This window comes from Macrotis lagotis, chromosome 6, assembly GCF_037893015.1.
Source record: "Macrotis lagotis isolate mMagLag1 chromosome 6, bilby.v1.9.chrom.fasta, whole genome shotgun sequence".
Taxonomy (NCBI): domain Eukaryota; kingdom Metazoa; phylum Chordata; class Mammalia; order Peramelemorphia; family Peramelidae; genus Macrotis; species Macrotis lagotis.
In genome coordinates this window covers 74,986,252-75,002,136 of record NC_133663.1, presented here as the reverse complement: position 1 = coordinate 75,002,136, position 15,885 = coordinate 74,986,252, and the positions used below count along the sequence as shown (strand labels likewise).

At 39.4% G+C, this 15,885-nt stretch overlaps 1 protein-coding gene across 1 annotated transcript in view; it reads left to right on the top strand.

The window, feature by feature from the left end:
• Positions 1–7,538: 7,538 nt before the first annotated feature.
• SPAG16 (sperm associated antigen 16) overlaps positions 7,539–15,885 on the top strand; it is a 1,328,678-nt gene continuing 1,320,331 nt past the window's right edge. The window contains exon 1 of the mRNA XM_074191443.1: positions 7,539–7,800. Coding sequence (XP_074047544.1) covers positions 7,686–7,800 — 115 coding nt within the window. The 5' untranslated portion in view covers positions 7,539–7,685. The remainder of the gene's footprint in view (positions 7,801–15,885) is intronic.

Sequence of the window (15,885 nt, the reverse complement as noted above, 5' to 3'; positions counted from 1 at the left end):
TAGTGCTTCCAATAGTGATAACACAGAAGAAATAGAAATTTAATTGGGCATTTAGCTTTGCTTCATTATCCTAAACTAATTATGGCCTTATTTTGGCAAAGAAACTATTTCCTGAGGATGGAAAGGAAAGGTCAAAATTGGTCATTTTTAAATAAGGTGAGTACTATAAACACTTGCAACTGAGGCCCATTTTTCTAGTTCCTAATGTTTAATATATATATATATACATATATATATATATGTATGTATATATAATAAACTGTAACTAGGTCATGGCAATATGGACTTCACCCAGAACACACAACTCAAAAGAACATCAGCAGGACTTTCAGGTTATTAGCTGCAAAGAAACTGCAGTTAGCAGGAGTAATGTGTTGAAATGGGAAGCTACCAAAAGGTGGTCTGGAGTGAGTTTTCCTCTTGTCTGCCAATGGCCTGCAGGGCCATGCCTTCTCTACATTGTTCTTTCTCCAACACCACTGCCCTGTGCATAATCTCTTCTGTAATCCAAGTGTTCCAGTAATATATATCTATGTGGTCCTATGCAATTTTACCTGAGTCTCAGTTTCCCTCTCTGTCAAGAGAGGTCAGCCTCTCCATCCTCCCTCAAATGACCTGAGGTCCATTTAACTCTATATGCATAATCCTTTGATTCATGAGATAACACAGAAGTTAACTGAATTCAAAACAGTGATTTTTAAAAAGTTAACCTTCAGAATATGGTGCAAAGAAAAAACATTCCTGATCACCTTTCTGGCAATGTTTGCTTTTCCATTCCTTCCCACTTAGGCAACCAGGTGGGTACAATAGATAGAATGCTGGGACTGGAGTCAGGAAGACCTGAGTTCAAATCTCAACTCAGACAATTGTTAGCTGTATAACTTTAGTCATGTCATTTAATCTTAAATGTTTTTCAAGTTTTCTCAAATGTAAAATGAGGATAACAGTACCTACCTCTCAGTGTTGTTTTGAGGATCAAGAAAAAGATATTTGTAAAGCTTCTAGCATATGGTAGATTCTCAATAAATGTTTCCTTTCTTTCTCTTTTCTTCCCTTCTTTCTTTCCTCCCTCTTTCCATTCCTCCCTTCCCTCCTTCCTTTTTTCTTCTCTCCTCCTTCCATACATTCACTCCTTCTTTCTCCAGTTCCACAACAGAGGAGAAAGCTCCTTCATCCCTACTTTTTTTTTTTAATTTATTTAGGTAATGGGATTAAGTGATTTGCCTAAGGTCACACAGCTAGGCAATTATTTAGTGTCTGAAGCCAGATTTGAACTCAGGTCCTCCTGACTCCAGGGCCAGTGCTTTACCCACTGTACTACCTAGCTGCCCCTACCTCCATCTCTGTTAACTATGAACTTTGCCCATTTTCCCCTTCTCCAAGTTTCTCTGCTCTGCTTCTCCAGGTCAGTCTTCGGGAGAAAGCAATGTGGACATGGTCAATCCCACCACTGGGATGAGCCAGGAAGCAGCAAGTATAATCCTTCCAGTAAAATGGAAACCCCTGGGCCTTACCTTCTGCCCCTCCACAGGATCCTATGGGCAACCGAGCCTTTCCATAAGCTCTGTGGCCAAGCTCTCCAATATAAGTTGTCTTCCCCAAATAAATGTGAGTTCCAGAAAAACAGTGACTGTTTTACCTATTTGTAGCCACCAGGACTGGACTGCAGTGAGCCCTTTAATAAAATGATTTTTTTTTCTTTAAATCACTATCATGGTCCCTTGACTAAACAAAAGAAAAACTTACTTATTCAAACCAGGAGTACAGTTGGTAAAGTTATTATTGCAAACCAATGATTCCCCTGCCTTCTTATATCCTGAACTGGTTATTTACCTCCAAACAACTAAAAATATTTTAGACTTTAGGTAAGTAAACCTCATATCTCAAACTATTCCTATATTTTTTCCCAGATGAGTAAGCACTCAATATATCTTATTCAATTGACAGATTAATTGAATTCCTAGTAAGAAAGACAAAACACCAAATGCCAAAATATAAATGCTATTGCAGTATAGACTGTTATTTTAAATGGAAATAACTAGTTTCCCTGCATTCTTTTCATTTTTAGAAATTATACCTTTTTCACATGGTAAAACTACCAAAATTCAATCAATTTGACAAGCATTTATTGATAGCCTATCAGTGACAGGCTTGGTGTTGGGTACTGAAGATTGCAAAGACAAAAATGAAATTTTCTGTGCCCTCAAGGATCTTAAATTCTCCTGGCAGACGTTAATATTGAAATGCAGTAGCAAAAATTAGGATGAAAATTCTGTTCATTTGCAAATTAATTCATTCATCTAGTAATGCATCTTACAGTAAAGCATATCCCATTTCTTCAATATTAAATCCCCTTGTGTGCAAGATTCTGGACTCAGTACTCTATGTGAGATGACTATAACATGTTGAATTATCATTAAATAGCAAAATTCAAGATTACAAATTGCCACACCTAAGTGTAGAGGGATCTTTTGTTGCTCAGGGCAGGACTGGTCTGATTTTTTTTTGTTGTTAATGCAGTTCTTTGAAAATGGCTTGTGACATATGCATACCAGTTGTCCATATTTTATGATTTCATGATTCTCTCGAAGATTGAAATTTCAAGTAAGTGACAGCTAGTTGCTGATTTATTGTAACTTTCCATCGGAGATTTATTTATTTATTTTTGGAACTATAAATGCCAATAGTGAATCTACTGATAGATTCCTCTCTATTTTTGCATTTAAAAAGAAAAAAAATAACATAAAAGCAGTTCTTTTAAAATGGCTAGTATCTGCTATTCTTTGAGTCTGTTACTAATTTTCACCATCTTCACTGTTTTTTTAATGTAGTTTTACCAAGCCCTTTCAAGACTATGCTCAAAGAAAGCTAGCAAGTTATCTCTTTATTCACACAAATTCAAGACTTTCTTCTCTTTGGATTCAAGAAAATGAAAAACATTTTAAAACAAGTAGGGAATCCTGACTGGGAACTCATTTTAATTCAAAAAAAGCATACTGTGATCTTATAAGTCATTTTTTTCTCCCTTTCCTACAATGTTATTATGATGTATTTAAAATAAAATAACAGAAATAGCATGGGAACAATAATATATGATCAATAAAAAAATTCCCTTCAAGAACACACTAATAAAATTCTTTTACATACAAACGATTAGAAAGCATACAAAAGAAATAAGCAAAGATCTCTAAAGTGATATAGCAAAGCAATGGCTTCACAAAAACCAGGCTGGCTATGTTTCATGTAGAAACATCTGTAGAAATGACAACTAAACTTATTAACTAACTACCTGGGTAGCTTTTCCTTTTAAAAGTTAAGAAAAAGAATGTAACCCAGTTACTGAACCTTTGGGAAACTTCAGCTGCTGCTGTTCTTGAGGAATAAGAATCAATAAATTAACTTGTTATTTGAGATTGCTTTGTTTTCTAGATAGCAGAGTTTAAAAACCAAGTTTTATAGATGCCATTTTAACCATTGAGATGTAACTTTTTCTAAAATATACTACACCTGATTTTGTCTGACTTAACAATTGTTATCATAGAGAATTTTGGGGTTGGGGGGAGCGTTAATAAGGAATGACCATGGTTTAATAACTAAAAAGTGTCATAAAGCTTTTTTTTAATTATGCTGCATGCTTCCTTTCTTTAAGGAGTGTGTGCATTATAAACACATATATTACATTAAGTAAGGCATGCAAAGCTACTTATCCGTTTCTACATGACATGTCCCTATGTTTTTTATTTTTTAATTTTTTCTGACTACTTTTTTCAACTGTCTACTTCTTTGTTTTTAAAAATCACTTCTCAGTTTTCAATGCCTATGCCAAAAACACCTTGGCTGTTATCCTTTTAATTAAAAAGGATTATATTTGAGGTTATATTTGGCCTTAGCATTGTCCAAATTCATTTCTTATCCCCCAAATAGCTAAAACAAATGAATACTCAATACACAAATATTTATTACGAGCCTACTACTCACCAGGTATGCAATAACAACAACAATAGCTGGGATTTATGTAACTTGTGGACTCACTGATCACTATCCATTGACTTCTTGGAGGGGTCAATGGGCCCCCAATAAGAAACACTGGTCTAGTGGGTCAGTGTCTGGAAAACTGGGTGTAGTAATCATGGTTATCAGCTTACATATACTATCTGAGAAGCTTGTTTATGATAGTTGTTATTACTATATTATTATTTCACTATTGAGGAAATGGAGGCTGATCTGTTAAATGAGTTGCCCAGGGTTATACAGTTAGTAAGTGATTGAGATGGCATTTGAACTCAGATCTTCCTGAATCCAGGTCCAACACTATCCAATAAGCAAAATAAAATAATTTCTGATATCAAGGGGCTTACATCAGAGAGAAAACTACTTTTGGTACAGAAACTATCAGTTATTAAACAAATACTGATTTAATTAAGAAGGTACTATTAAGTTTTTTTTAAAGAATTTCTCTTTAACTTCATTCTTTGAACTTCATGTCCAATTGTGTATAGCTATAGCTACATTTATGATAAAAACATATAAAATGCACTTACATATAAACATTCTATACATGAGGCCATATGTGACTCTCTTCTTGAATTTGCCTCCTGAGATGCATTTTCATGACTGTTTTCCTTAAAAAGCTATGATTCTCTCTCCTTCCTTTTCCAATTGATTATATTTGCTATATGTATCCTGACTGAGATACTCAAAGGCCTGTAATCTTTCATAAATTTGTAGCTCTGGTCCAGAATTTTATCTTTTCAGCTCCTATTTCATAAAATTATGCCCATAAAAGTAGTCCATTAACAAAATCAAAAATTCAAAATATGGGGACAAAAGTCTAGACAATTTCCCTTGCCTCTTTTTTGTTGTTGTTTTTTAAGGCAGTGGGGTTAAGTGACTTCTCTGAGGTCACACAGCTAGGCAATTATTAAGTGATGTAGGCTGAATTTGAATTTAGTTCCTCCTGACTCCAGGGCCAGGGCTCTATCTACTGCACCACCTAGCTGCCCCCCAGCCCTGCCTCTTTTTAGAGAGGGAATAAAAAACAGCTCATATGAAGAAAATATACTTACAAAAACCATATAGTTATCAATAATAACTTTGAGCTATAAACATATTTCTGTTGAGGCAGCCTGTTTTTCCAATCGCTGAGTTTCATAATTTTGGCCATCCTTGATTTCTTCACTTTCTCTGACCCCAGATATATCCAGGGGTCAGGTTATGTCTATTTTGCTTTCACATTTTCCATAACCATACCCTTTTTATCCTTCCACTGGCACAATTTTTTTTTTTTTAGTTTTTGCTAGGCAATGGGGTTAAGTGACTTGCCCAAGGCCACACAGCTAGGTAATTATTAAGTATCTGAGGCCGAATTTGAACTCAGGTCCTCCTGACTCCAGGGCTGGTGCTCTATCCACTAGCCGCCCCTACTGGCACGACTTTTGATCACAACTTGATCAGCTTTCACTTGCACTCTTTCCAACAGCCTTCCAGGTGGTGTAAACTCTGCAAAGGTAGAAAATGAGGCACTTGATATTATGGACTGGAATTCAGCATGGTGCTTGGCAGGAAAGGACACTTTAAGAATTCTTATTAGTATCATTTTTATTCCCTTTATGAAGGAAGGAGGGAAAAAATGCTGGCTTTGGCATCAGGAGAACCAAATTCAAGCCCCAGGCCTGCTATTTGCCATCAGGCAATGACCAATAAAGAGGCAATGACCATAGCCATGGTTTTGCAACCACACATACACACACACACATATACACAAACCTGTAAAAATTAAGTTCTCAAGACACAGAATTCCAGCCCAGAAAAAGAAATTCCCATACAAATATAAAAAAAAAGTTGCAGAACATGGTTATGACCAGTAAGGAAAGAGTCATTTACCTATGGGTTTGGGGACTGGAGTAATTTCACACTTACACACACACACACACACACACACACACACACACACACAATTTCTCACACATATACACACACACAGACACAAAATTTCTCACACATACACACACACACACACACACACACACACACACCTGAAAAATTAAGCCCTCAAGCCACATAAGTCCAGTCCAATAAAACAAATTCCCATACAAATATTAAAAAAAAAATGTTGGGGAACATGGTTATGACCAGTAAGGAAAGAGTCATTTACCCATGGGTTTGGGGACTGGATTAATTTCACACTTACACACACATACATGCACACACACACACGCACAATTTCTCACACACATACATGCACACCTGAAAAATTAAGCCCTCAAGATAGATGCATAGTCCAGCAAAACAAATCCCCATACAAACATTAAAAAAAAAAAAACCCTGTTGCAGAATATGGTTATGACCAATAAGGAAAAGGGTCCTTTACCTATGGGTTTGAGGACTGGAGTAATTTTGCATTTACACACACACACACACACACACAAACACAATTTCTCATACACATACACACACACCTGAAAAATCAAGCCCTCAAAACACAGACCAGCCCAGCAAAAAACATTCCCATACAAATATTAAAAAAAATGTTGCAGAGCCTAGTTATGACCAGTAAGGAAAGGGTCATTTACCCATGGGTTTGGGGACTGGAGCAACTTCACACTTACAGACACATACACAATTTCTCACACACACATATGCACACACTCACACATGAAAAATCAAGCCCTCAAAACACAGAAGACCAGCCCAGAAAAAAACATTCCCATACAAATATTAAAAAAAAAAATGTTGCAGAGCATGGTTATGACCAGTAAGGAAAGGGTCATTTACCCATGGGTTTGGGGACTGGAGTAACTTCACACTTACAGACACATACACAATTTCTTGCACACACATATGCACACACTCACACATGAAAAATCAAGCCCTCAAAACACAGACCAGCCCAGAAAAAAAACATTCCCATACAAATATTAAAAAAAAATGTTGCAGAGACTGGTTATGACCAGTAAGGAAAGGGTCATTTACCCATGGGTTTGGGGACTGGAGTAACTTCACACTTAAACACACACACATGCACACACTCACACATGAAAAATCAAGCCCTCAAAACACAGAAGTCCAGCCCAGCAAAAAACATTCCCATACAAATATTAAAAAAAAAATGTTGCAGGACATGGTTATGACCAGTAAGGAAAGGGTCATTTACCCATGGGTTTGGGGACTGGAGCAACTTCACACTTACACACACACACACACATGCACACACTCACACATGAAAAATCAAGCCCTCAAGACACATTAGTCTATCCCAGAAACACAAATTCCCATACGAATGTATTTTTAAAAAGTTGGTGATGGTGATGAAAGAGGCAAAGAATTGGATGGAAAAGGCACAAAGCAGGGGTGAGGGGCGGGCGGGGGCGGGGCCTCACTTCCCCAGAGCTCCCACCCCATTCGCCAGCCGCGCCAAGCCCCGCCCCCACGCTCCCCGTCACTAGGTAACGGAGCGGTTGTCCGGGGAACGCCGGAAGCCGCAGGGCGGCGGCTGGGGGGGCCCGCGCCGCAGTGGAGGGTCGGGCCGGCGCGGCGCCCGCCTCTCGCGAGAGCAGAGCCGGGCGGGGGCGGGGGGGTGGGGGGCACGGGCCCGCGCGGGGGACGGGGCTGCCCTTGGGAACGGCGGTGGGGGTACGGAGTGACCTTGCGTGGCGGGCCGCCGAGCCGGAGCCGAGCCCACGGCCATGAAGCGCACGCTGTCGGGTCCGAGGCCCCTGGAGGGGGCGACGGGGGAAGGCTTCATGGCGGCCGGCGAGGCGGCGGAGGCCCTGGCGGCGGAAGGCGCCTACTACTTGGAGCGTATCCTTCCTGCGTCGGGGGGAGGGGCCGGGCCCGGGCCTCCCCTCCCCCACCCCGCCCGCTGTGGCGTCATATCCCTGCGCCGCCTCCCCTCCCCCCCCTCCCCCGCGGGCCCGGCGCTCCCGGGCGGGAAAACGTGGCTTGGGCGCCGCGGTGCGAGTCTGCGCAGAGGGCCCGAGGCCGCGGCGCGCCTGTCAGAGTTGGCATGGCACCCGGAGGCCAGAGGGAGGGCGAAGTGCCCTGGAGACACCCGGAGCGCGGGGCACAGATGAGCGCCGAAGGCCGGGGTGCAGAGGAGAAGCAGGGGGCATTAGAGGGAGATGGCCCCTTTGACCCTGAGTGACCATCGGTGGTCGAGGGGTGAGGGCTTTCACCCTGGCATACTTGCCCCCTTGCCAGTGGTTGGGGAGTGCAGGGCTCTAGGCTTCCCCCTCTTTAAAACAGGGCCGATGAAGAAGGAAGAGTTGTTGTTGAGATTTACCCATCAAGAAAGGAATGGAACATTCATTTTCTCACTTTTCTAGGCAGTTTTACCAAAACATGGCCATCTCTTGAAGGAATCTCCAATAGTTTGTCCATTCAGGATCTATCACCCATCCGGTTAAAAATGCAGTGGCCTTGGGCAAGCCACTTAGCCCCATTTGCCTTGCAAAAAAACCCAAAAAAAATGCACTCAACTGAACTGTGCATGTTACTATCATGTTTTTGTTTGGCCATTTGTGATTGTATTGCATTTGAATTGACTTCAAAAAAGACTAATTTAGGCTAATGTTGAAATTAGAGCAAGAGTGTCTATTTACTCTTAGCACAGAAATTTAGTGGAGTAGTAGAAGGAAGAAACTAAAAGGGAATTAAAGATTTTCAGAGCACAACCCATTCAATAGGTATGTGACAAAATTGAAGTAAATTTTGCGTGCTATTTTAGGAAAGGTGGTAGAGCACAAATTGATTTCTTTTAGGATAATAAAGAAAGCTTTAGATTAGAGACTTTAGGCAGGGAAATGAATTAACCAACCAAGATAGAAGGTTGCCAATCTCAGAAATCTCCAAATATGGATACATAACTTATTTTTTTCCCCCACCTTTAACCTTCCAGCTTTAATTTTAGGCTTGTCATTGGTGATTGAATCACTGTTAATTCACTTTATGTTCTTTAGCAAAATAATTTTGTACACAAATTCTCCCAAGTGCTATAAAGGATTTGCTTGAATAACAAAAGAATAATATCTTTTTTCTTGTTACAGAGTGCAACAAAATTATTTTTCTCATAAACTTGTGTATTTCTTTGTATACTTAAAATTTATACCAATTTATAATTAGACTGACATTCTGCGTTTACTTCATCTTAAACCAAAGTCCTATCATTTCATTTTTTTGGTACTGCCTTTACCTCATCAATGTAATGACAGGTTTGAATGTAATCTTTAAGGTCCCTTCCAGCTCTGAATACTATTAATCAATGATCCACTGATGATACAATAGCTAGTAATTTAATTTAAACCAATTTTTGCCCAGTTCAGTAATTTAAAACAAATGAGTCTACTAATTGTTCTCCCTAAATGCATCTAAATTATTCATTATAATCTCAAAGACATGACATAGTATATAGAGCATTGTATATGGAGTCAGAATGACCCCGGGGTTCAGATCCTGCCTCAGACTAGCTGTGTGCCTAGCCTCTTCTTATGCCCTAAATGTGGGCTTCAGTTATCTCCACGTAGATGACTACCAAAACCATTTATTAAGACATACTCTTTCTCCTGAACTGCAGATCCTTGTTACTAATGGCTTGCTGGGCATTTTGTCTGGATAACCTAAAGACATCTCAAACTCACCATGTCCAAACAGAATTCGGTTTCCCCACATTTATCCTGTCTCCATAGTACCCATTTCTCTTAAGAACATCACCATCCTTTACCCATAGCTGATAAGGCAGATTTTGTGGATTTTATCTCCATGGTTCTTAAATCTTTTTTTTTCCCCTCCACCCAGCCTTCACCCTAGTTCAGGTCTTTATTGTCTCTTGCCTGGACTAGTTCAGTAGGCTCCCAACTGTCTCTCCCAACTGTCATCCACATATCAACTACATGAACATTTCTAAAGCACAGATACTGCCCCTTTTCAACATTATTTTCTTTTTTCGGGCCCCTTCTCATTAAATATTTTTGAATGGGCTTCCTGTTGTTTCTAGATAAAAACAAAGAATCCTCAGGTCCCCACATGTCTGGTGTATCCACAATCTAACATCTGCCTTTGCTGCCAGATGTTTTACAATTCTCCTTCATGAGCTCTACAACATGGACAGACAAGACTGGCTTGTAACCTGTGAGTGGCTGGGGTCAGACAACAGACTCAAGGCAGGAGATCCATGAGTCAAATAGAAGTTTAATTTCAACATGAGAGAAATGGCTTGGTGGGGGTGGGGATGGGGGCACCCCTTAGTGTGGCTGGATCTCAGTTCTGCCAGTGCTGCAGCAGAGCTTCATGACCAGAACACAGGGACTTGTCTGAACTTGTCTGGTTCTTGTCCAAGCACTGGTCAGAACAACACAATAATTATATGAAACAATTCTGGAATTTGCTGCAGCTGAGATCAACCAGAGGGTGAGTGCAAAGGACTGTGGTTGTACAAAGCTCAGGGCATGCTTGCTGGCTGGGCCTTCACTCTGGACAATAGGGTCTTTGCTAATAGCTTGGCAGTCAGAGTGCTCAAAGTGGCCTCCTGTCATAAATGACTTTTCTTTTGACTTCTAATTCAAAGATTCCCTAATTTTGTTAAAAGCATAGTTCAGGTCCAGTTTTCTCTGGGAGGCCTTTCCTGATCCCTAGCTGTTAGCACAGTCAAGGTGACTTTGTATTTATTTTGTATTCAAAACATGTAGACATAGTGGAATCTCCAGGAGAATATAAGTGTCTTAAAAGCTGGAACTGCTTATTTTGTGTTTGTTTCCTTATGGTGCCATGCGCATAAGGGGACCCTTGTTGAATTGAATTCAATAAGGGAAGTCACATTTTAGGAAGGACATTGATAATCTGGAGAGAATCCAGGGGAGGGTGATCAGGATGAAGTTATCACAGCCTCATGTTCCATGAAGATAATTCTAATCCAAAGAATCCTTAGGTGACATATGTCTTGTATTCAAATCTTTGAAAGTCAGTCATTGGGAAGAGGAATGAGTATAATTCTGCTTGGTCACAGAGGACTGAAATAACAATGAGTGGAAGTTGTAAGGAGGTAGATTTAGATTTGGTATAAATGGAAAACTTCCTAATAGCTGGATCTCCCAGCATCCCATTCTTGGAGAACTATAGGCAAAAAGTTAGATGACATCTAATTGGGGATGTTAATGAGAAATTTAATTTCTATTTCTTAAATTTTCTTTATTATTAACTTAATTATTAAGTTTATTATTAATTAACTTATTAACTATTATTAACTTAATCAGCAAATCAATAAATACTAACATTTCACTATAAAAAGATCATATCTGTTACACTTTTTAAAGTATATGTTAAATTTAAACTAGTTTTTAACAAAATGGTCCTGTTTGCAAAGAGTCTTCCAGGTATGAATTGGACGAGACAGACTTTCTAATTCTGAAATTCTTTGATAATCACAGAAATAGAGATTGAAGGTTAAAGAAAAATATCTAATAGAGAAAGGTCCTAGGAGAGAGTTTGTTGGAACATGAAGGAGGGATATGGTGGCAAGAGTGGATCAGGTGGACAGATACAGGAAGTAACTTTGGAAGAAAGACCATTTCTGAACCTCTTCCTCAGACACAAGAGGGGGAATGCTGATGAAAAGATAAAGGGATAATTAAGGATGGAGGAGTGGAATTGAGGGAGCCCATCATATCATAATAGTAAAATAGAAAAGATTATCTGCTAAGAATGAGGCAGTGGTGTTTGTGGAGAAGTGGAAAAAGTTTGACCTAGCTGCTGTCTGAACTTTCATGGGAAGTAGATGACGAGAGGATTGTTGAGCTGTAGTAAAGGATGATGTGTGTTGTCAAATTTCTAGCATATGCAATTTGTATGGCTTCATAGCTTTAGATTGGCAGCATCTAATCACTTCAATCAGTCCTCCCATATTCTGTGATTCTTTGTAGTTCTAATATAACATTGACGCTAGTTACTTTCTGCACTTACAGCAATGGTCAATATATGACTATTTTGACTTCCTCTTTCCTCAACTGTCACACTGTCTATATTCAAAAATAGAAATATGATTTCATGAACAGCATGGGGGACCAAGAAGTCAAGTGTGAAAGTTTAGAAGGAGCTTGATGATTGAGGCCAGGAGAAGAGGGTGATTTCAAGGGTCACAGAAAGGATGAGGGAGTGGATGACACATGGGTTTCCCATGTCTCAGTCATTGGACTAGGTGCTGAGGATAAAAAGAAATACAAAAGAGCTTTTGTTTTCAAGGAGTTCACAGTCTAATAAGGGAGACAACAAGCAAATAACCTTGCACAAATGGATCTTACTTAGAACTGAGGGAGTTTGGAAAAGGTTTCTTGTAGAAAGTAGCATTTTAGCTGGGACTTTCAGGAAACCAGGAGATCAGGAAGTGGATATGAAGAGGGAGAGCATTCCAGCCTAGGAACTGTGGATAAACATGTTCTGTATATGAAGATGGAGTATCTTATTCAAGCAACAGTAAGGAGGCGATTGTCATATGAATCACTGTACTGGAGGAGTATAAGGTTATCAAGGCTGAAAGGTTGGGAGAGTGTTGGGCCAATTGACAGAAGAGATGTTGACCCAGAATAGGGCCCTGCGAGAGAGACCTCTGGTAAGACCCATGAATGAAGATCCACAAAGACTGAGAAGTTTTGAACAAATGGATAACCAGGAGAGAAGTTCCCTAGGACATTGATCACATAAGGGGAATTTAGAAGGTTAGAATTTAACGTGATGCAGTTGAATGTTGTCAACCATAGATAGTAGGGGAAATCTGGAAGGCAAACCAATCTGCTGGAAATGATATGGAAGACAGCAGAGTTGAGATCAAGGGAATGACTGTTTGGTTGGGATTAGAGAATGGTCATCGACATGGATTTCAAAGTTATTGAGAATTATGATGGGATAAGATGGAAAGGATGACTCTTTTGCCTCTAAATTCATTGAAATGAAGGCTTTGAGCAAAGTATTAACTGTGTGGAGGAGGGATGAGGGCGTCCTAGGGCTTTGTAGACATCAACCATAAGCAGTGGTGCTCAAAACAGAAAATGAAGTCTGCTAGGAAAAGCTCCTGAATTCTGTCATTTCTGTCCTTTGACTTTTTTGAATAAATCCTTTTTATTGATCTATTATTTCACAGCCACACCAGAATTTAACTTAAGCACTTCTCAGGAATTGGTCCCATTCTGCCATTGTTGTTGCTATGGTCTTGTATTTCTCTTCTTATACCCAGAAACTGACTTCATTCAGGACAGTAGGGTTCCCTGTCTGGCAGGCTCTGTCCTTGGCCCCTGCCCTTAGATGGGTCCAGGGGAGCACAGGTCAGATGGGAGGACCTTGAAGGAGAAGCTGTAATTAAATACCATGGAGGCAGAAACAGGAGAAATTATAATGATTACAGAAAAAAACAGGTTTGGAAACTGCCCTGTGAAGAGAGGCATATGCCAAATGCTTCTTCTTGTCCCAGGAACTGGGAGAGAAAAGTTCCTGGGTTGAAAAGGGTTATTGGGAATGGGAAAGGGAGAGGATATAATAGCCTCAGAGGAAAACTAGACTTTGTGTAAGGAGGTAAAGAAATTCTTAAATAGTTTAGTTAGGTGGAGGACTTTGTTTATATAGAATAAGGTACCATGAAAGTGATAAAATGGGAAGGTTCTGGGTGTGTTAAGTCTGAGGAAGAGATAGCAGGGATGGATAAATGACGGGTTCCAAGTGATAATTCTGAGCAACAAATTGGGGAATAAGGAGGTAAGGGATGTACTAGAAGTATACAGGAAGAGTAGTGTAGATTATATAGAATTTAGTTAGAGCAATTTGCAGAATTTACTAGTTCTCATGTTCCAGTTAGAATGTTAGGAAATGAAATGTGTGGTGGCATAGAGTCTAGACTGTTCTCTATATTAACGCTAAAGTGATGATAAGAGTATGAAAAGCTATTCACATCTGTGGACACTTTGGAGAATCACCTGGAAAATAAAATTGGGACAGTTAGGTGGCACAGTGAATAGAGCACCTGCCCTAGGCCTTAGAGTCAGGAGATCCTGAGTTCATATTTGGTCTCAGACACTTACTAATTACCTAGCTATGTGATCTTGAGCAAGTCACTTAACTCCATTGCCTTGGGGAAAAAAAAAAAAAACCTAAAAAGAAAAGAGAAAAAAATCAGCCACACATATACTGGGATTCTGTATCATTGACTCTTTATTATCTACAAGTACCATTATGACTTTTTGGACAATATATGGTGCTGATGATACCTCATATTATATGGTTTGCTTGTAGTTTACATGCGTTATTAAATTTGATCTTTGTGGTGGTCTTGTGAATTAGATTGTACAAGTTCCTATTTTCCTTTGGAGAAAATTGAAATTCAGAGAGGCTAAATTACTTGCTAGTATTAGGAAGAACTGGACACTGAACCTGGTTTTTCTGATTCTGGATTTAGTATCCTTTTCACAAGTACACAAGGTCTTTTCCTTCTTATATGTCTGAAAAATGATCTTTAGTTTACAGCTTAGGGTTGGAGTAGATGACTGTTTAGGTTCCCTCTGTCTCTAAACTTTTGGTTTAGAACACAGGTCTCCCAGACCTCAGTCTACTTTTCCACTATACAACACTATTTGTTTTAGTTTTGTAGCCCCTGGCTACTTGAGTTTGGTGCTGCCTATGAGGAATCATTATTCAGACTTGGGAAAGCTTGGGTGGAAATAAAACAAAAATGTATTAAAAAGGTTACAAAACATAGGAAAGGCTAGGGTCAAGAGAGAGAGAGAGAGAGAGAGAGAGAGAGAGAGAGAGAGAGAGTGATAAAAGAAGAGCCAAACAACATTGGCTGGGCCAGAGTTAGAGAAGACTATGGCCCTGAGTCAGGGTCTAACCCAGGTTTTTTATGTCTTGCCTCTCATCCAGAGGGCAAAAGGTGAACTCTTCTCCTATTTCTCCTATACTGGACCCTGAATTAGGTAGAGGGTAAAACCTCAAGAATGGGGATCTCCACCCAATTTGAGCAGCCTTTAAGATTACAATTGTTTCTGTTACAATCATAATTCTCTACTTCTAGTCAATTTACATCTCCACTCAAATTCCATATTCACAATTCTCTTTATCTTTCCCCTGCATCAATGTTATTGTTTATTATTATCAATTAATAATAATTATTATTAGTTAATTTATTATTATTAATTATAAATTTGTCATTTAAAATTACATTTCACTAATGTAATCAGGAGTTATCTATATTGTAATTTTAATGAAAAATTCCCCCATTTAAGACATTTAAAATTATTATATTGCAAAACCACCATGGTTTTGTAGTCTTCCAAGGCCAATTCTCATATGTAGTCCTCAGCTTTTTCCAAGTATCGTTGGTACCGTTAGGGTTGTGATTTTTAAGTCCATGGCTACTACAGACAGTTGGGTTCCCTGCCTGGCAGATTATGTCCTTGATGGGTCCAGGGAGGCACAGGTCAGATGAGAGGACTTTGAAGGAGGAGAAGTTGTAATTAAATACCATGGAGACTGAAACAGGAGAAATTGTAACAATGACAGAAGAAACACAATTTCTTCAACCCTACTAATAATCCAGTGCTTGAAAATATAAAGTCAATTAATAGTAAAATAGAATTTATAGGCTATAAAATGGAATTAAGAATCATATTAAACTATTTGGTCACTAGTTCCCAAATTGTCTTTGATTTTGGTATTAATAAAGCACCACTCAACATCTGATTGATTCTTTGTCTTCCTGAACTCCCTGAAGAGAAGGGCTGAGCTTCCTGGGGCTCGGGATCCAGCTTCCCCACTTGGTCCCCAGCTTGGCACCTGCATTTCTTTATCCCACCATTAATTTGTTTGGCTAGTAGCCCTGACCTCCACTTAGAAATCATTCAGCCACTTCAG